At 38.6% G+C, this 22,171-nt stretch overlaps 1 protein-coding gene across 1 annotated transcript in view; it reads left to right on the forward strand.

Moving 5' to 3' along the window:
• Positions 1-3,070: 3,070 nt before the first annotated feature.
• The window catches only part of LOC135202638 (fibrillin-1-like), a 28,927-nt gene continuing 9,826 nt past the window's right edge, over positions 3,071-22,171 (forward strand). The window contains exons 1-8 of the mRNA XM_064232132.1: positions 3,071-3,164; positions 4,455-4,636; positions 6,401-6,494; positions 7,119-7,247; positions 8,272-8,394; positions 8,790-8,906; positions 16,234-16,350; positions 16,934-17,050. Of these exons, the coding sequence (XP_064088202.1) occupies positions 3,071-3,164; positions 4,455-4,636; positions 6,401-6,494; positions 7,119-7,247; positions 8,272-8,394; positions 8,790-8,906; positions 16,234-16,350; positions 16,934-17,050 (973 nt within the window). The remainder of the gene's footprint in view (positions 3,165-4,454; positions 4,637-6,400; positions 6,495-7,118; positions 7,248-8,271; positions 8,395-8,789; positions 8,907-16,233; positions 16,351-16,933; positions 17,051-22,171) is intronic.

Raw genomic sequence — 22,171 nt, forward strand, 5'->3', positions numbered from 1 at the left:
CATTACCCCCGAAACGATTCAGTTTGTCTGAAACGACTGTAATTTGAAGAAGGATGTAAACTAGCCTTTTCCATTTAGAACATTTAAAAATAAGAAAAAAAATACAGAGGAATATGCGAAAAATATAACCACTTTCTGTACAAAAAAAAATTGACACGGAGAAAGGGAGACATCTATTACAATGAGGCATAGAATAATTTGTTAGGAATTTGTTAAAGAACTCCGTTATTGTATCTTACTGATTTGACTTCAGTCATGAATAACCCTCGTATGTGAAGATAATGAGAAATGTGTTATAAAATGTGAAACAATCTTTGTTTCTGTTTAGATTGTTCTCTCTTCAGAACAAGTTGATTTCCTTCCAAATCCTTGCGCGCCCAAATGTGTTTGCTTGTGACTGTAAGCATCAGTTGATTCGAAATGATCCGTCCTTTCTATTTCAGCATTACTTTAACGTGCAACAAGAACACCGTTCTGATCAGACTGGCTGAACTGAACCAGGACATGAGATTACAATAACGAAATAACTAGCGTTTAAAATTGATCAAACGCACCTATGGCTGCCAAGAACATTTATACAACTATTTTGTTTTAGAGTATGTTAGGGTTCTTCTTCAAAGGTTCAGAAAGAGCATTTAATTTCAATGACAAAACAATGAAGGAAACAGAAGTGAAAGACGGGTAGTTTTGAGGTATGATATCATGCAGAGGAGCAGGCTGATATACAGCAAGGTGACATCTGCTGCTGCTGCTTCATATCGAACGATTCTAACAAAAGAAACGCGAAATATTTTGTACGACTGAAAATTCTTTGGAAGTTAACACGCAATCAGGATATCGGCGAGGAAGATTGTCCTCATTTTCAGTGTTGGTTTTTACAACCTTTTTAAATATAATTTACAGAAGAGCGTCAGTCTGCCAATTGTTCAAAGGTCTCGAAAAACCGAATTGACACCAGAGGAGAAAAGGTGCTCAGAGCTGTAGGAAATTCACGTCGGAAAATTGCGATTATATGAACAAGGATATATTAGAGGCTGAAAAAATTAAAGGATTATTACTACTACTACTACTACTACTACTACTACTACTACTACTACTACTACTACTACTACTACTACTATTATTATTATTATTATTATTATTATTATTATTATTATTATTATTCAGCAGATGAAACCTATTCGAATGTAACAAGCCCACATGGACCATTGACTTGTTATTCAAGCTTCCAAAGAATACAGTGTTCAATAGGAAGAAGTAAGAGGAGGTAAAGGGAAATATAGGAAGAGATCCCACTTATCAAAAAAGACAAAATAAATCAATACATAGATATTATGGAGGTGTGAGGGAGGGCATTTGTTTTAAACTCTGCGTGAAAAGAAATAGACTCCAAAAGGGGGAATTAGATAAAAGGGAGTGGGTTGATGAACGAAATGCTTCTGGGAGCCCTGCACTGCGTGTCAGCCTCCTGACGCCATCCAATGTCGGCTCAAAGTCATTTGTCCGCAACACCTGTGATAATATCAGGGTTTAGCTTTTTGTTTGAAGAACTCGTAGAAGATTGGGGGTAAATCACCCCCTTGGGGTAGTTCAACATTCCAGGGGGGTGACAACAAGTGTGGAAGTTAAAAGGCGCAATAAGGACTATTTTCCATTGGTTTTCAATCGAGGAATTCGTTAATTTCAACTCCCTGAATAGATAAAAATAAGGTTTATAGGGATGCATGGCGTCTGGTAGAATGAAAAAATGCAAGTATTTCCTACCAATTATTATTATTATTATTATTATTATTATTATTATTATTATTATTATTATTATTATTATTATTATTATTATTATATTCACAGGAAGATGAAACAAGGGGAAATTAAAATGGAACTGGTCAGCATAGCTGCATTAGGCAAACAACAAAAGACTTGATGTGTAATGATAATAGTAATAATTATAACAATGGAGAAACAAATCCACAGTTATTTAAACGAGATTGATAAGGGAAACCGAAGAGATTCCCGAAAGCTATCCTTAAAGTTTTAATTTTGAATATATGTACATTTACATAACTGTGGATTTTGTTTCTCTGTTTGAAGACTCATGCTACTATGAGGTTTTTTATTTTTTTAATTAATAATAACAATAGTAAATTCTATTTTCAGCTGAAGGCCATATACATAGAATATACAAAGAATAGACAATAATATACACAATCTAGATATATAAGATAACATGATGAAAAAAAATAATTGGCAATATCTGCACTTGCTTAAGTAGTATAGAAGATGGTAAGCAAAATAATGGCAATAAAAGTAATAATATTGAGAATACTAAAAAAAAAAACATTGAAAATTGTAACAATAAGAGAATAAAAAGTACATATTTAATTAAGTTGGTTACAGTAGTCAGGCCCAGAAGGCTAAGTACGAAAATTGAATGTAGCAAAATTGTACTTCAACAATCACAGTAATAATGCCAGTAATAACAATAATCATACCAATACAATAATAATGACAGATTCTGCAGATGACATTTTGCCAATACAGAGATTAAGTCATTTAGGGAACAAACGCCTCATTTTCCCATCTTTCCTACAATTTAGATCTTCTTGCCTCAGTACCTAGGATGCTTTGCATGAGCGAATTGCTGCTGTTTCGCAGTCGGGTGATCAGACTGGACATTGTTCGCCTTACAATGATTTCGATTTCTAAATTGTGCCAGCTGGTTTTTCTGTGAACATCTGTGTGGCGAAGTGGTAGTGAGGAATGTTTGTGAGGCGTCCTCAGAATGGTCATTGTGCACAACAGTGATACTTTTAATGGTCTTTCGGGTATAGTTCGTCCACAGGGAACACCCATAGATGCTGTAGCAATACGAGCGGAAGGGCAGCAGCTTAACGTCTCGGTGACAAAAGGCAAACCTCCTTGCAGTCATGTTGCCAGTTGCACATACTTTACGACGCCTCTGTTCTATGTCTGCCGTATCTTTCAGGTCGTCCGTGATAACGTTACCCAAATACGGAAATTCATGCACGAATTCCAGCCGATGATTTCCGAGGAGCATTTGTGCTTCTGCAATATGCTTAAGCGATCTCGGAAGCAGCGACATGCACTGGGTCTTGGCTTCGTTGCATACGATAGCAAATTCCTCTGCATATTGGCGGCACAGTGTCGTGAGTCGTTTGGAGACCTTGCACTGATGGGGAAAACAGAACCATATCGACGGCATAACAGAGGTTGTTTATAATTGTTTCATTGACAGTGCAACCGATTGGGAGTGAGTTCAGTTTGACATTCAAGGCATCTGTGTACGTATTAAAGAGGTATGGGGAGAGAATGCCCCCTTGTCGAAGCCCATTTAGGGAGCCGAAGGTGTACGACGATACGTTACCCCATTTGACACAGAATTGCAGTGTAGAGGACCAGCAATATAAAATGCCAATTAAATATATGGGTGTGCCTCTTTTGTGTAGCTTCAGGAAGAGCTTCCACAAAACAGAGGAAAACAGGAGAGGCTGATGATAGGTAATAGTTCAGCAATTCTTTCAGTATGTAGATGCAGGTGTCGGTCGAGTGTTTTGCTTTAAATCCGAACTGGTTGTCTGTGGTGTGCAGAAAGGTGAGAAGTCTCACTAGAAGAACCGACTCAAGTATCTTCGACGCAATTGTTGTGACTGCAATCGGCCGGTAATTCCCAGGGTCAGCTGACGATGAGGAATTTTCTACCCAGCACTGATCCTTTCAGCGACTCCTGAGTTCAAATTCCTCTCGAAAGTTCTTCTGGAAATCTGCTACAGCAGCTCAGTTGATTAGTAAAGGAATTAATGGAAGTAAAACCAAATAACACCATAAAAACTGAATTGAACTAGATATAGATTTAAAAATGATCTTAGCAGTTTCTGTTAAAAAGATGAGAGGCCCTTAAAACGGTTCTTTTGTCTATTTGTCCCAAGAGCTTCTTGCGAGAGACCGCGTCAGCTCTGCTGGCGACAAATCTCTACTCATAGGGAGAGAGAGAGAGAGAGAGAGAGAGAGAGAGAGAGAGAGAGAGAGAGAGAGAGAGAGAGAGAGAGTTGCACATCTCTTCCCACAGACTCGAGAATTGATGAAGGATTTGTTTCTAACAAGGGGATTATGCTTGAAAATGATGTGTTTTGTGGGTTAGAGTAGTTCTGTAAAGGACACCCGTCATGGTTAAATTACAACAATCCCACACTAGCGTGTAAAGGGCGCCCATATTTAAAGTAGAAGAACAGAAGATGCAATTCAGGACCAATAACAAACAATATCTAAAAGAGGTCAAGTTCAACATAAATCTCTCTCTCTCTCTCTCTCTCTCTCTCTCTCTCTCTCTCTCTCTCTCTCTCATTTTGAAGGAATTTCAAAGATCACGAACCTCTGTGTAACCGAATGAAGAGGCCGACGGTGTGGAAAATGCCTCATAGTTCAAAATCCTTTTCCAGGAAATCTGGGGAACGAACATGACATTTATATCAAGATAGGCGTAGCCAGCATCTTATTCTTAAGTGCCACACGAATTTGTTCCCCAGATTTCCTGGAAAAGGAATTTGAACTAATCCGTGAGCAGCTTTTGTCTTTAAAGTATCCTGACCATATAATTGAGAAAGCAATTCACAAAGCAAATGTAATTTTCTACCGAAGCCCTCAAGACAAGAACAGAAAGACATCCAACAATATAATAAAAATCCAACACCTGGACAGGACTAAGACGTTGACACAGACTCTTCGAAAATCTAGGCCTTTTGCCTTTACCTATCCAAATACCATAGCCAAATCCGTGATTAACGTCCAACAAAAGCCAATCCCCAAAGACAAAGGTTTTACAGGAAAATCACTAATCCACTGGCATATCCCATATCCTTCTTACTTCTATTTTCATGACTTGATACTTACCGATTTTTTCTTTCTCATCTACTCTGGTCTCCCATGGTATTGCAACATCGATGAGTGGTACTTTCTTCTTGGTTTTGTCAATCAACGTCACTCTGGTCTATTCACACGTATCACCCTATCCGTTCTGATAACATAGTCCAAGAAGATCTTTGCCTAATCGTTTTCCATCACTCCCTCAGGCTGGTATTCGTACCACTTATAACTGCAAGGTAGCTGCTGTTTCTTGCACAGGCTTTTGCTACTGAACTATGCCTCTTGTTGTACGGGTTCTGTGCAAGTGCCAGACATTCGCTTGCTATGTGGGTTATTGTCTCATTTTTTACATTGCATGGGTGAGATGCTATTTCTCTCTATCGTTCTTTGGATATGTCTGGTCTTAAGTCTGCTTTTGTGCCGCTGTTAGCATTCCTTGTTTCTGTTTCTTGAGTTTCTCCCTCTGTAACCATTGGCACGTTTCATCGCTGGCCACTTCTTTAGTCTGTCTCATGAACTGTCCGTGCATTGGTTTATTGTGCCCTGCCATCCGCTGCTTCGTTTTGTCATTCTCCTGTCTCTGTATATTTATGGGTAGTATCATTATCATTATTTTATTATTATTAATTACAGGAGATAAAAGCTTTAATTTGAACAATAGCCGACACTTAAATGACTCTTATCAGACTTCATGAATTTAGAAGAGTATGTTCAACTTGCCGACTTTGCAAAAAAAAAAAAAAAAAAAAAAAAAAAGTTTTATGCATAGATAAATATTGTCTCATTCGCAATGTCTGGTGAACATGTTTGAGAAGGCGTTCAATTTCAAAGATTTCAATCAGAACACAGTTTTCTCCTCCTCCATCATTATTAAGAGAGGACTTTCGATATCAGTATTCCATCTTCACATATAATATTTCCTATCTGTCTTTCGCAAATGGTTCAGAGAAGTCACATACAAGTCTTCTTGCTTCTTGGCGGTCTGCCATTGACGGAATCCAGCACAGCTGCCACCTGGCTAAGTCTGCGAACACCAATAAAAGGTGAGAAATAGCTGAAGTCAATCCACAGAGTTCAGAGGATCACCCTAGTGTGGCAGTTGGCTCAGTGTTTCTGCCTGACTGATCATGAAGACAACGTTGGTTTTCTCTTCGGCTTCCTCCTGGCCTTGGCGCAGTTCCAGCTCGCCGAAATGACGGTAGTCTTGTGATTAACTCTATCAGACCGAATTGCTCGCCGAAATGACGGTAGTCTTGTGATTAACTCTATCAGACCGAATTGAAGTTATTTCAGCTAACAAATTCAATGTTTAGGTTTTAGGCCTTTCCGTAACATTGTTTTTTTTTATATATATATAATGAAGTATTTCAAGAATCGGAATCATGTTCCCTTTCCAAGACATGGTTTCTTCTCTGTAAAGTTTAAATTATTGTTTTCCAGAAGCTAAGGATTTTTCTTGTGAATAAGTTCGTAAATGCTGTTACAATCTAGTTTAAATTATATAAATGCGAATTTAATTCAGAAGTTGAATACAATTACGCACTTTTCTTCTGTCTTACAGAAATGTGGATGCGACCATTCTGGGGAAAAATCAGTTCATAAAACTACGACTAAAGGTAAAAGTACATCTACAACCTAACCTGTGCATAATAAGGGTCAGTCCTTTCCCTTTTTTTCTTGGGGATTTTGTGAGGTCTCATATCTCTCATTCTCTAGAAGGACAGGAAAGAAGTCCTACAAATAACGTAATTTCTTGTTTGTCCCAACCAACCCCCCCCCCCCCCTCACCCCAAAGGTACGTAAGCAGAACAGAACAATGCTCAGTGGAAAATGCGAAGTATGAAAGACCTTGACATCCTCCTCACATAATAAGACTGAGTTTGTTTTACGTGAAGTAGTCTTTAATTAATAATTTCCTTGATGTTTTCTTCATGGATTATTTTGTCTTATGTCATAAGCTTTTTGTACTCACTTTCATGTAATAGCATATTTCAGCATTTTTCAATAGTTTACATAGCAAGTGATCTATTGGTCACTATAGAAAGCCAATATAATATCCTAAATGTAATAAATGTTCGTTTTCTGACGTCAATAGAGAAATGTGATCACTACGAAAACTGCAAAATGTCTATTAGTTTGCAAATCAAGATCCCTTTTGTTTCTGTTCCCTAAGACATCATTTCATTAATTCATCACAGACTGGAGAGAGGTATTCAGACATGACTCTTTTCACTTTGCAGATTGTAAACCAACTGATGCATGTGCTTGTAACGGCGGCTATTGCATCGAAAATAGGAAGAAAGGAGACTGCGACGGACTCCTCTTTCCAAATGAATGTATAACGCCCTTATGTTCCTGCTGTGTAAAAGGTAAGAAGAAGAAGGAGAAGAAGACGTGCTCTAAAAACAAGTGGTTCACGAAGTAGTCTTACCGTTTTCTCGAGCAATTAATTGACTTTGCGGTTTCACCTACACCTTACGAGTTCGGGGGAGCTTTCTTAACTTCGCTGCTAAACATTCCCTTAAATGGCCATTGCCATTTTGTCCTTCAGGGCGACTGTGATTTTGATCCATCGACCCAAATGTTGTATTCATTTCAAAAGAACTGTCACCAATGAATAAAAGGGCAGTTATATGGCACAGTATAAATAGTATTATTCAAGAAATAGGTAACTTATAGAAAAAGAACATTTACTATGAATACATCTATAAGAAATTTCCTAGCAAGAATTTTGTATGCAGTCAAGCTAGTCTTTAAAAGCTAATGTCTTGTACATTTCCTTGATTATGCTTTTTTAAAAAAACACATGACTTCCAGACTTCCATTCTAGACTTAAAATTTTCTAAACAATCCTAAACTTTGATGTCAAATATATAAGATATTTTACATCTTATTCTCGAAATGTTTGGCATGAAAAATTCTAAGCAACATTTTCCAGACTTATTTATGGTGTAATCTGTTTTGAATTTCCTCATGGGGCTCATGTAGTTTAATGGTATATGAAATGCAAGATTAATCCGAATTAAATAGCTAAGGAATTTAATGCTAGATACTGACTCAAACAACCATTCACCACGGTACACTTTATAGTCACATCCTTTTCTCTTGGTTATAAAGAATCTGAAGACAAATGGTTTAGTGATTACTTCCAGACCTTTTTCACATTTTCTGAAAGTATCTGGACTCATTATCTCCTCCACAAGTTAGGATATCGTGCAACAGCTATCCTGGGAGATACGAAATCTCTTAGTCGCCCTTGTTCAAGATCGATCGTTTCAAGATTTTTGGTAGATGAATAATTGCATTTCCTTTCTCTCTCTCTCTCTCTCTCTCTCTCTCTCTCTCTCTCTCTCTCTCTACTTATTTATTTATATATTTATTTATTTATTTTAGCACCTACAGTGAAACTGGATGAATGCGCAGCAGGGAACGACACTTGCCCCGCCAACTCAAAATGCCAGGATAAAGAAATAGGCTACGAATGCGCTTGCAATGCAGGCTTTGAGCAATGTGGAGGTGAGTATTACCGAACATTTTATACATTCTTACCTTTATGGTTTATTTGATGTAGTTGGTGCTCAAGTTATGACAATCGCTTTAGATTTCCTTCGGGTAACATTATCGTCGGAGGTTCCTCGCTGATTCTCCAAAGCCTCATATCAAAATGTTATTGTGAAGACTCATTCCACAATCACGTAATAAGGTTCCCTTTTGCACAAGTTCCTTCCGTTAAACTGTGATTTTATATGGAAACTAGAACACAGCAGCGAGCTTTGCAAAACTTTATTTGCATCTCAAATTGTCGAAAATGTGTTAAATATCTATATTCATATTTGCAAGTTGGATGGGAGTAATAAGGATTACATATGAACACCATCATAGTTTATATATGATTTTATTCGCTTCACCAGATATAAACGAATGTGACAACGATCCCTGTGGGCTAAACTCCCAGTGCCAAAATACACCCGGAAGTTATGAGTGCGTCTGCGACGCTGGATACGAAGCAGTCAACGGAACTTGTGCTGGTAAATATCACTTTCATGTAAACTTCTCATTGGGATCCTATCTCCTGTTAAAGTGGTTAGTGACGTGGTATACCACTCAGATACCGTCGGTTCGCGTCTTCCCCAGGGCGATAAAAAAAAAAATATCTGGCTCTATATCATGATCAGTTACTACTGCAGTGTAGGGTCTGTGGCAGGAGGTTGAAACCAACATATACTTTGGAAGCTTGAGTTTCGACTCAGTGGTCCCTTGGGTGTGTTTGCTCCATGTGAATAGGTTTCATCTCTACTGAAATGTTATAAAAATACCCATTTCTAGAGTACGGTAGGGAATGTTCTTATTGAAAATTTGATCGGTCCCAGATATTCTGAAATAACATTGTGTCCGGTATTTGGATTTCGCAGTGAACTGCAGTGAGGACTGCATCCCCACATTACTAAAAAAAATTGATGAGGTACTTAATTCATAATCTGTTATACAGGAAAGCATATTATTCATATGGAAAAGTCCTAACTCATCAATTTGCTATTGTACATGTTCCCTCATCATATGGAACAGGCCTAATTTATCAATTTATTTATTTATATTATCTTCATTCAAATGGAAATGGCTTAATTTTATCAATTTGATAGTTTTTTATTTTCTTTGTACAGGGTGCTTCAAAAGTCAATCATGGTTTTGTATTGTTTACTGAACATTTCATTGAAACTAAGTGGATGAAATTCACATGGTGAAATCTACTTAATTGAGAAGACTTGTGGTACCATCTTTGATTTAGAATGTTCATCCATAAGTCAAGGGGATGCTGTCTTGGAAAAAATGTGCATGCCATTTTCTCTCGACTTCAATCTGCTGCGGTCGCGAACCTTTGTCTGTTTTTGAAGCCTGCCTTTGACAGAGTCGTAGGAACCTCTTGCATATTACATTTCAGCATGTATTTTGCGCCAGAACTATTGCGTTAATGAGCGATCGTGTCAAGTATGAGTTACCTTCCAGACTGTACTACTAGAGGTAAATTCCGTTCCTTTAATTCCTGCCCTCCCGGCCAAAACATTGCTCCCATATGTTGTAACTAATTGAACTGGGGGTTAAAGTTCATTATGTCAAGTTTACCAGAAGTGTCATTGTGACCATAGTTCATGCGAGCATAGTTCCCCACTCGAGTCGTTATTTATTTATTTATTTATTTAATTTTTTTTTGTGATTTGTAGTTCTTTAACAGCTAACCGGACCACAGATCCCCTAAGAACCACGTGGCCATTGTTTAACCCTTAAACGCCAAGCCGGTATTTCCGAAAGTGTCTCCCATATGCTGGCTAATATAAAATGGTGCAAAAATATTATGACAAAAGTGACTCAAACATTTCAGAGATTTGCGGCCAAGATCCCGCGTGCGGAGGAAGGAAAAATGAAGGTAAATGATTGAATATTACTAGACTGTAAGATTTTTTAGCTTACAATTGAGTTTTTGACCAATTTCGGTTGAGTCAAAAGTTGACCGAATGTCGAATGTTTTCTATTTATCATTATTTATATGTAAATTTTTCAAAAATGATAAAAGCTACAACCATAAGTTATTTTTTTTTTTGTATTCTACATAATATTGCGCACATTTTCATATATAAAACTCCATGTAACGGCTGATATAAAATGGTGCAAAAATTACGACAAAGTGACTCAAACATTTCGGAGATTTACGGCCGAGATACCGCGCGTGGAGGGAAGGAAAACGTTTAAAAATTCATCATAATCGAAATATTGTGCTAGAGGCTTTCAATTTGTTGCAAAATGAAGGTGAATGACTGAATATCACTAGAAGGCTAGATTTTTTGCTTACCAAAAATACCAATATATATATATATATATATATATATATATATATATATATATATATATATATATATACATATATATTATATATATATATATATATATATATATATATAGAATAATATTAAATTTTTTTTATTCTGGTACAAATACATAACTAAAGGGAATGCAGGTGAAAAACTTTTGTTTTGGAAGAAAACTAAATAATATACAAAACACCAATACAGATATATAAAAACTTGTAATAAATATAAAACTGAATATAAAATCAATGCAGAATACTCACTCATAATCCTGACTCTTGGTTCTATTCTTGTTTTCTCCCTCCTCCGTTAAAGAGTCTTGCATTTTTTTCCTCTCGACATGACGAGGTACAAGTGGAGGAGGGAGACGCGTGTCGTTACTGCTGATGGGCTGCCGCCCTCCATTGTCCCTTGGGCAGGCGTACTCCAATATATGACTGCAGTGTGGTACTTGTGGTCACACTCCCCAATCCTGCAAAGTGCTATATTGCAGGTGCGACAGACGAACTGGGTGTCTCTTCTTCTGCCATTCATATGGCACACCCAGCACCGTTTCTGCCTGTGCCCTTGTAGGGGGTCCAGTGTGTGATCCCCTGGCTGCAGCTGACACACAGGGTCCCCTATCCGATGGGAAATCGAAATCTGAGCGTGGGCAGGATCATCAAGGGCAGTGGCAGCAGGGGCGGCGGCAGCAGGGGCGGCGGCAGCAAAGGCGTCGGCAGCAAGGGCGGCGGCAGCAGGGGTGGCTGCAGCAGTGGCAAAAGCAGGACGACCGAGGTTGGCCCTCCTAACATCTGCCCTTTCCTCTAGGGGCAGATCTGGAGCTCGGGGCAGGGGGGCGGTGATGGAAGGCCACTCATCGGGATTAAGTTTATGAGGGCATTTCTGGCCACCTTAAGAAACTGGATGTGGGACAACCCCCGGAGATCTGAATTGTCCCCACAGCAGAGGATGTAGGCATTCTGGTGGGCCAACTGAAGTATGTATTTGAGGAGCTTCTGTGTCCACCTCCTGGTTCCCCTGGCGAAGGGATAATACTGGATGAGTTGATCAAAGAGATTAACTCCTCCCATATGCATATTGTAGTGCCCAATGACGGTAGGCCGCTCGCCAAGAAACTCCTCATAAATAACTCGGCCCTGCTGACATGTCTTCTTCCGCTGAACGACCTCTTCTTGGATGGGCTCATGACTCGTCGTAATCATGGGGACGAGTCGGACCCCCTTCCAACAGATGACGAAGACATCTCCCTTCCACCGCCTCTCTCTCTCCTTTTGCCAGATGTTGCGGCTCGCTAGCGAACCTCTTGAGGACATTTAGGACCCCACGCACCAACCGAAGGGTACCACTGACATGCACACCTGCTTCATACAGTTCCTGAGCCAGGGATACCGAGTTATAATAATTATCCATAAACAGGTGGTATCCCTGGTTACGGAAACGATCTACAAGACCGATGACAGTGTCATGTAGTGTAGAAGACCCCGGAATACACCGAGAAGTCCACGACACATCCAGTGTTGGACTCCGTTAATATAAAATAACTTTACGCCATATTTCTTTGGCTTCTTGGGGTTGTACACTTTTATGCTAAGACATCCTTTGTAAGGCATCATCCCCTCATCCAAAGAAAGGTTCTTGCTAGGAACCACGAGAAGCTGGCACCGTTCATTAATGTAATCCAACACTGGGCGGACTAAGATAAGGCGGTGTTATTCCGGGATATGGCCCTTTGGTTGAAGTCGTTGAAATACCTGTCCAACGCCAGGAAACTATCACAGGCCATAATGCCGGGCACATTGGGCGTACTTAAAAAAAAATTCCGCCACCAATATTGCCTGATGTCAACAGCAGGCATCATTCCAAAAAAAATGTGGAGCCCCAAAAATGTGCCATGTCCGTGAGGTTGCAGCCCCGCCAGCGATATGACAATGTCGTCCGCAGTTCGTCACGGCAGTACCGAGTGTAGTCCATCGTCTCTGCTACCAGGTATTCCAGCTGAGTGAACCCCAGAGCAGTGAGAGGAACAGTCCAGGTGCTGCTGTGAATGGGTGCCTGTTAGGTGGGGTGGGGTCCTCCAACCACCCCTCGTCACTTTCAGACATACGGCCTTCACCTAGGCTGGCGTGACGTTGCGACCTTCTACGGGTACGTGCTCGCACACGTGCACGTACTCAGGCACGGTTTCGAACTCGCACCCCCCCCCACTGGTCCATCTCCCTCGCTTTTGCCCTCGCTCTCTGTTTCGTCCTCAACAACAAAACTCAACAACTCCTCCTCCTCCTCACTAAAACCATTAAATTCTAACTCACTTTCAGCCTGTGACTCCCGTACGGACATTGGGGGAAAATATTCATCATCACTTACATCGGGAGTGATGTCCTCGTCATTAGATGACCAACTGCCATCAAAATGAGGACTTGCGACCTGCTCTCGATTGAGCTCCAACAAGTATTCGTCAATGTCCTTTGGTTGGAGGTCTCCCAAATCTCTACGAATGCCCCTCAGGACACCCCGATGCTTCCTAGGGGTCGTAAAAGGCACATGATGTAGTCCTCTGATATTTTTGGCCACACGAGGCCGCACAACACGGCGTTGAGAAGCTGGGTCATCTTGGTTGCTTGGTCCCTCTCCAGCATCCAAGTCCAAAACATGCCCCACACGATCCCTACCGACAGGAAAAATGCACCTTTCGCACTCCAGACGATGTTGAGACATCTCTACGTACGTCTTGTATTACTACAAATACTTAAACACTCGCAAAAGTTTGGCAAAACACGAATGTGGCAAGAGATGCGGCAAGAGATCGCTCTCAGACGACGCGTCGCTGATGCTTGCTGGTGCGAGAAAAAAGCAATTTGCACATGCGCACCTGGGTAACACTTGTAAACAAAACAACAGCTTGATCCATGAACTCCCAGCATCCCTCAAGGCGCGTGATTCAAAATGTTTTGCCAAGTAGGCCTATAACTATTTTTCCGCGAATATTTAAAAAAACTTTTTAGAGACGACATATTTTACGTCAATTAAGCACCCGACAGACAATTTATTTGACCTAAAGTATGTCCAATAGGTGTTTAAGGTTAAGTGATGATTTTCATTTAATTATTGTAAGGGTAGAATCATGAGACTACTGAGCCCCAGGCTACACCATCTTCCCCATAACATCTGGCACACCGGAAATACCCCGTTGCAGGGGTTAATTGCCAACATAACACCTTGATGCATGCCACCTTTTTCGATGCAATCAAGCGGCCGTTTCATGCATCCCTCACCAACATCTGACAATATTTCGGGAGTCACTGATGCACTGGAGCGTTTCTGATGCGTCCTTCAGGCCTCCTTCTCTAGACTTGCGATTTGATGGAACCCCTCGAGAAAAATCACACAGTGTGAGATCAGGTGAATGGGGAGACCATTCCACGGCACCATGGCGACCAATCCACCAATCCTGAAACTGCTTACCCAGGAACGCACAAACTTCACTTGAATTAATGTCTGGGGCGCCATCCATCTTGTTGAAAAGTGACTTGCTGTATATTAGCTGCAGCTGACAGTTTGGGGACACAGAATTCGTCGCCGTTGACTTTCACAGTGTCCTCGATCACTGGCTCATTCTGTATGCATCAGGAGTTCTGTGTCCCCGAACTGTCAGCTGCAGCCAACATACAGCAAGTAACTTTCCGACGAGATGGATGGCGCCCCAGTCAATTATTCAGGTGAAGTTCGTGAGGTCCTGGATAAGCAGTTCCCGAATCGATGGAATGGTCGTCGCGGTCCCCTAGAATGGGTTCCAGTTCACCTGATCTCGGACCCTGTGATTTTCACCCACACTATGCTTCACTTAAATTTTCAGTAAACAATACAAAACCATGAGTGACTTTTGAAACATCCGGCGCATATGGAACAAGCCTCATTTGTTACTTTATATTTCCTCATTCATATGGAACATGCCTAGTTTACCAGCTTATTACTTGGTACTTTCCTTATTCATATGAAAAACCCTAAATTATCAATTTGATACTTTATATTTCCATATTCATATGGAACAAACCTCATTTACTAATTTGTTACTCTATATTTTCCTTAACCATATGGAACTCACCTAATCTATCAATTTGTCAATTTTCATTTTTTTATTCCTATATAACAGGCTTTATTTGTTGAATTGTTATGCTCTACTTTCTTTATTCATATGGAATGGAAATATTTTACCAGTTGGTTTCTTTATATTTTCTTCATTCATATGGAACAAATAATTCACTAATTTGATACTTTATATTATTCTTATTCATATGATGCAAGACACATTTATCATTTTGTTACTCATTTATCAATTTGTTACTTTCTATTTTCCTCTTAAGTGATCTCGTCTCTCTGCATGTCCTGTTATCTTCTCTTCACAATATATTAAACTGGAAAGGATATGGGTGGTATCATTATTCATATCTAGCAAACTAAATCTATCAACTTGCTACTTCATATTTTCCTCGTAATGATCTCTTCTCTCTGTATTAAATGTTAGCTTCTATCATTTCTTTCAACAAACATTTGGAAGCTCGAATTTCAAGTTAGTGGCCACTATAGGCCTGCTCCATATGAACATTTTATCAGTAGCATGACGACTGTTTAGGGTAACAGTGTATGGCATCTTCACTTGACATCTTAAGATTCTAATGGAACATCTTCCTCAGGGAGACCTTCCGATAAAGTGTCAAGAGAAAATAAGAAACAAGAAAAAATGCACCAAAGTTTTCTGTGTAGCGTATAATGCTGTCTGAAACTCTCAGCCACGGGCAGTGAAACTCAGCCACAGGCCGGTGATGGCCTTTGTTGTGCTGTGTCAGAAGCATGATCGATCCTGTCTAACTTTAAAATTAAATGAGATAATAAGATAAAAACCACTGTGGCCAGAGGGCTTCAATTTGATATGTTTGATGATCGGAGGGTGGATGACCAACATACCAATTTGCAGCCCTGTAGCCTCATTAGTTTTCAAGATCTGGGGGACAAAAACGTGTGGGCGGGCAGACTAAAAACTGTCCATGCAGCATCACACCGGCCCCTAGCTACAACCTTTTCATTCCTTTTACATTACCTCCGTTCATATTGTTTTCCTTCCACCTGACTTTCCACCCTCTCTAACAATTGTTTCGGAGTGCAACTGCTTTGAGTTTTTCGTCCTGTTACACCTTTCAAACCTTACTGCCCATTTCCCTTTCAGCTGTGAATGACCTCATAGGTCCCAGCGCTTGGCCTTTGGTCTCAATTCTATATTATATTCTATTCTCTAATTCGGATGAAAAGTGTTTAATCGTTCATTACTCCGTTTACTCCCTTTTCTCCTTTACTCCCTCTGGTTTTCTATCTGAAAAAAAAGCCACAAGTTCTAGAACAAAAAATAAATAATAAATAATGTTTAAATAGATATATGAAAGCATTTAACCACTGCTCTCATATTTACTTACATAAAAGACCAATCTCTTTTCACCAGATCTCAATGAGTGTGATTCGAATCTCTGTGGTCCCGACGGCGTCTGCTCCAATAGCCCTGGAAGTTTCAGCTGCAACTGCAATGCAGGATATGCTTTCAGTGGGGCTTCTTGTATGGGTAAGTCTGGAAACTTATCAAGTCTGTGATAGTTCTGCTAAAGGAAAGAAGTTCGGTAATCCTGCTATTTAGGGGCCCAAATTCACTGCTCCCTTGCGAGAATTTTTGTAAGTTTTCCTTCCTATTTTCAATTTCTTCTTTTGACAGATCTGCAAACAGAAGTATATTTGTTTTTACAGAAGCAGAGATTGACGATTTTCCCAAAATGTTATGGGTCCGTCCGTATCCCTGAAGATATGTTTCTGTTTATTGACGTTCCCCTTTATTCCCTGTATTCTTTTCAATCTTTGCTTCGGTAAGCAGGTAAACTGCTCATTTTCCCATTGTTTTCCTTGATTGAATACATATTTGATAAATCTGTGTGCTGATCTTGACTTTACATAGTGCAGTAATTTGGACCCTTCAACTGTTGGATGGCCGGAATTTCTCAGAAAATGAACAAGTGTGCAAAGTAGGTGTCTGTTTCCTCAATCATCGCCAGACATGGATTCACTATTTTGATCCTTTTTATATCATCTTGATTCAGTTGCATTTTGGAAACAATGTACGGATTATTTATTGATGTGGCATATCTGTATTTCAGACCTCGATGAATGTTTGTGCAATCCATGTCCAAATGGCTCCGTGTGCGCGAACACTCCTGGAAGCTACCTGTGTCAGTGCCCTCCTGGTTATAACTGGACTAAAGGAGCTTGCGTTGGTGAGTTGGATACAAGTTACACATTTTTTTTCATTGGAGACAAGTCTGATGGCACGTGCTACGCTGTGCTGGAACATGGCACTGCCCATCATGTCGCCCCTTCCCCCCTTCCCTCCCTATCCCCTACTTACCCCGGCTCTGCCTGGGTCGGATAAACAAGAAAGATGCACTCGGATTATATTATCATAGATGGTATATCTTCATAAGTCCATCTCATTTTCCAGACCTTTGTCTCCGATACTTTATCATAAATGCAATTGTTCCTCAGCCTTCGCTCTTGCATTTAGACTCCATGAAGAGACGAAGACTTTATACCATTTTTCATCTCTTTTCTTTACTTTGTACAACGTCATAGAGGTGGATCTGTAGATACATTCCTTCAAAGAATCACTGCAGCTGATTAGCAAGAAACATAGTCAGTTGTTGAGAATTATATCTAGGAAATTATCATTATTATTATCATTACTTTTTTCATCTACCACAGTCTTCCCATTTGACTAGGTGGTTTTTATAATGTGGGGGTTTGGGTTGCATCCTGCCTCCTTAGGAGTCCACCACTTTTCTCACCATGTGCGCTGTTTCCAGCTGCACATTCCTCTGCATGAATTCCTGAAGCTACTTCGGCATCTAGTTTTTCAGATTCCTTTTCAGGGATCTTGGGATCGTGCCTCTTAGTGTTCCTATGATTATGGGTAGAATTTCAACTGACATATCCCATATCCTTCTTGCATCTATTTTCAGGTCTTGATACTTACCAATCTTTTCTCTCTCTTTCTCATCTACTCTGGTGTCCCATGGTATTGCGGCATCAATGAGTGATACTTTCTTCTTGGTTTTGTCAATCAATGTCACATCTGGTCTATTGGCGCGTATCACCATAGTCCCAGAGGATCTTTGCCTGATTGTTTTCCATCACTTCAACAGGTTGACGTTTGTACTGTTTATCACTGCAAAGTAGCTGGTGTTTCTTGCTCAGGCTCCAGATATTATTATTATTATCATTATCATCATCATCATCATCATCATCATCATCATCATTATTATTATTATTATTATTATTATTATTTATTATAATTTATTATATTATAATTATATTATTATTATTATTATTATTATTATTATTATTATTATTATTATTATTAAGAAGATGAGCACTATTCATATGGAACAAGCCTACAGGCGCCATTGACTTATGTGCAAGTCTGTAAAGAATATTATGATCTTCATTTGCAAATGTTACCTTGGATAAAAGGAAATGAATAAAGAAGAGATCAGTTATTATGAAAACAACATAAATTAATAAATCAATTAATAAGTATGTCAAAATCTACATAACTTAGCAATATATAATGTGAATTGTTTTTTGGACAATTTTGGCTGTGTATACATACACACACCCTCCCACACACACACACACACACACACACACACACACACACACACACACACATATATATTATATATATTATATATATATATATATATATATATATATATTGACATAGTCTGCGTGTCGGGTATTAATTAAAAAATGAGAAACCCAAAGTTTAGACTCTTCCCAAAATAAATCGTTGTGCAAACACGCCTACACTGACTGGGGGCAAGAAAGCTATGAACAGAAAGTAAAAAAAAATAACCTTAATAGAAACACCAAAATTGCTTTTGAAAAGGATTGAATGTAAACATAATTTGTCCACAAAATGATATAATTTCTATAAGGCAACTAGGAGATGTGATTTACAGGAGCACCGTCTGCCTCCGTGGCACTCATGAAGTTAACATTAATTTTCACAATAGCAAAACAAAGGTTCCACCAAATTGCGAGTAGGATCACCTAACTTACAGGATCTCATAGGTGCCTGGGGTATGAATCAAATACTGAAACTAGCAACATTGCAACATTTCAGCAGAGCACAGTAAGCGAGTGTGAGCTTTGCTGGAATTCTGGGTGATAAGAACTCCAAGCTTGGCACTCACAGGACAAGTTGAGTGGCACTGTTGATTAACAGGCGAAGGCACGCAATGGGGTAGTCTACACGAATCTGCAAAGCAGTCAGAGTTGAAATATAAATACCAATGAAGGAAAGTAACAGAAAATGCTACGAGCAAAGTGAGAGATTTATGAGCTAATCAGTTATGTTAATGCAATGAGAATTACAGAACCACAGTATCGTGTACTAATATTGCTTCTTTTACAAGGAATTCACAGTTGTTTAAATCTCACATGAGACTCTGACAGAGACAGAAATGCTATGAATGGGAATATGAGAAAAGCAGTTGAAACAGGGAATGAGTGCAAGGAACAGTAGGTGAAGGGCCGACAGAACAATTCTAATTTCAGTTACCTTTAGTTGTGGAAGAGACAGGTGTTGTCAGAACCAGGGTGTTGGCGGAAGGACGTAGGTCGCTTATTGAGCTCCACCAAAGGGAGTAACAGAAGACGCTTCTCACTCATGAAGTCCTAAGGGAACTTAATAGGCGAGGGCATGTGATAGGCAGTCAGGATGGAGTTCTTGGCAGGGTCCTGTCTGCAGGTAGTGCAGGGGTGTAGACGGCTAGCTGGGTACAGCATCAAGACACAGCAGGGAGATAGTAGCAGGCCGAGTCATCGGTACCACTTCTGAATAGGAGTGTACTGCAGAGGATTGCTGGAGCTGAATGCAGGACATACTGCCACTTACAAAGGCTAGGGCGATGTGCAAATTGGTAGGCTAGGTCAGGCCTTGTTTATACCAAGTTATGAAGAATATAATAGCACCTGATTCAGGCTAGATTGATTCTCTTCATGTCCTTTTATCTTCACAGTTAATCCTTGTAACTACCTGAAATGGTAATTGAACACTGGCAGAGAAAGGGTGAGAGCACAATGCAGGCTATCTTGGGTCGAGAGCAGTTTGGGTCAGGCATCAGTTAAGCAGGTATGCAGGGTGGGTGAGGGGGTGGGGGGGATGGGGAAGGGAATCACAGATGCAGAGGCCTCTGACAACAATGGCGAGGGCAAAAGGGGTCAGGTAGTAGGATTAGGATAGGTCACTCAGACCTCACAGGAGACAAGTGAATTTTCTCGACTCACAGGGCAACTAGCTGCTAATGCTTCTGGCAAATTGGATCTGGGAACGTACTACAAAGGCCTACAATGGAGAAAAAGGGGGCTGTGGTTCCTGAGGTGCAGGTGACCCTTTTGGGGCTTTGGCATCGAGCCTTTAGCTAAATCTAATGAGGGGGTAACAGGCTCCTATCTTCTCTTATCGGGGGGAATCATTTTGGCAAGTAGACGGAGTCGCAGTGGGTGCCCAAGTTGGAGTCCTTATTGCAAATCTGTATGTGGCCACCATCGAAGAAAGACCTTCAAAGAACATCAAATACCTAAGCTTTACAGGTAATATATCAAAAAAATATTTGTCACAATAAAAGAAAAACCATTCGGAGAGGTCTGGTGGCTCATAGAAATCAAAGGCCCATTCATCAACATTATGTAGATTTCATGACAGGAAATCATCTCTACAAAGACTGATAGAAGGCACCCAGATCATACGCAGATTGGATAACTATGGTCGGCTTTTAATAGCAAAAGCACTAAGCATCGCTTATACAAGCAGAAGAAGGAACTCACGAGCTAAACCACAAGAGGCATCGCGTCCCTTAGAGGAGCGCCCAGCGAGGGACTAGTAGCACGTTTGTACAAGTCGCTGAAGCCCCCCCCCCCCCGACACAATTCGCCAGCCGTTAATCAGCGTATACCGTTTGGACACAAACATGCACTTAAATTTAATATTATACACATTTATGTATAAACAGACATTCATTTATGTGTACCTTTACATAAGCTATTAAATATTTATTTTTGCATTTCTATACTTTTAATTCTGTATTTATTTTTGTAGTTCTATATTTGCAAACCATCATGTAACATTATACTAAATTTCAAGCACATATCTGAGGAAACACTAGCACATGGTATTATAGTTCGAATATTTATTTAACCATAAGTTTTAACTTTCACTTTTGTTATCATACATGTTCTCATGCTCTTTGGACCCAAAGCAACGCCCTCAAATGGTTAAGCTATTATTCCCTTCACCAACCAGTACCAATACCTCAAAGTCATCTTCCCACACAGTGAAATAAATAGGCCAAAAGGCCTGATTGTAAGTCAGTAGTCATTGGAAGAAGGAAGTCTGTATCTGAAGATACCTGTAAAAACTTATTGATGCCACTAAAACAGTTGCTTTAACAAATATATATATATATATATATATATATATATATATATATATATAACTATAATATATATATATATATATATATATATATATATATATATATATATATATATATATATATATATATATATATAGATATATATATATATATATATATATATATATATATATGTATGCATGTATGTATGTATTATATATACTATATATATATCATATATATATATATATATATTATATATATATATATATATATATATATATATATATATATATATATATATATACATATATATATATATAGATATAGTATATATATATATATATATATATATATATATATATATATATATATATATAGATATATATATATATATATATATATATATATATATATATAGATATATATATATATATATATATATATATATGATATATAGATATATATATATATATATATATATATATATATATATATAGATATATATATATATATATATATTATATATATATATATATATATATATATATATATATATATATATATATATATATATATTATATATATATATATATATATATTATATATATATATATATATATATATATATATATATATATATATATATATATATTGTTTGCTTATATAATATATATGTATGTATGATAGACATATAATTATATAGATATAATATATATATATATATAGATATATAATATATATATATATTTTTATGAACTCTAAGAGATGGGGATGAGTTCAGAGATTCTTTAATCCACTTTAAAGCCCTTACCGCTATGATAATGAGTAGGACTCATAACCAGAACATAAACAATTCAAAGTATTTCCTCAAAGAGAAGGATACAGAGACTAAACAAATACTTAATTATTCATTACAAC

Source organism: Macrobrachium nipponense, chromosome 33 (genome assembly GCF_015104395.2).
Source record: "Macrobrachium nipponense isolate FS-2020 chromosome 33, ASM1510439v2, whole genome shotgun sequence".
In the NCBI taxonomy this organism is placed as follows: Eukaryota; Metazoa; Arthropoda; class Malacostraca; order Decapoda; family Palaemonidae; genus Macrobrachium; species Macrobrachium nipponense.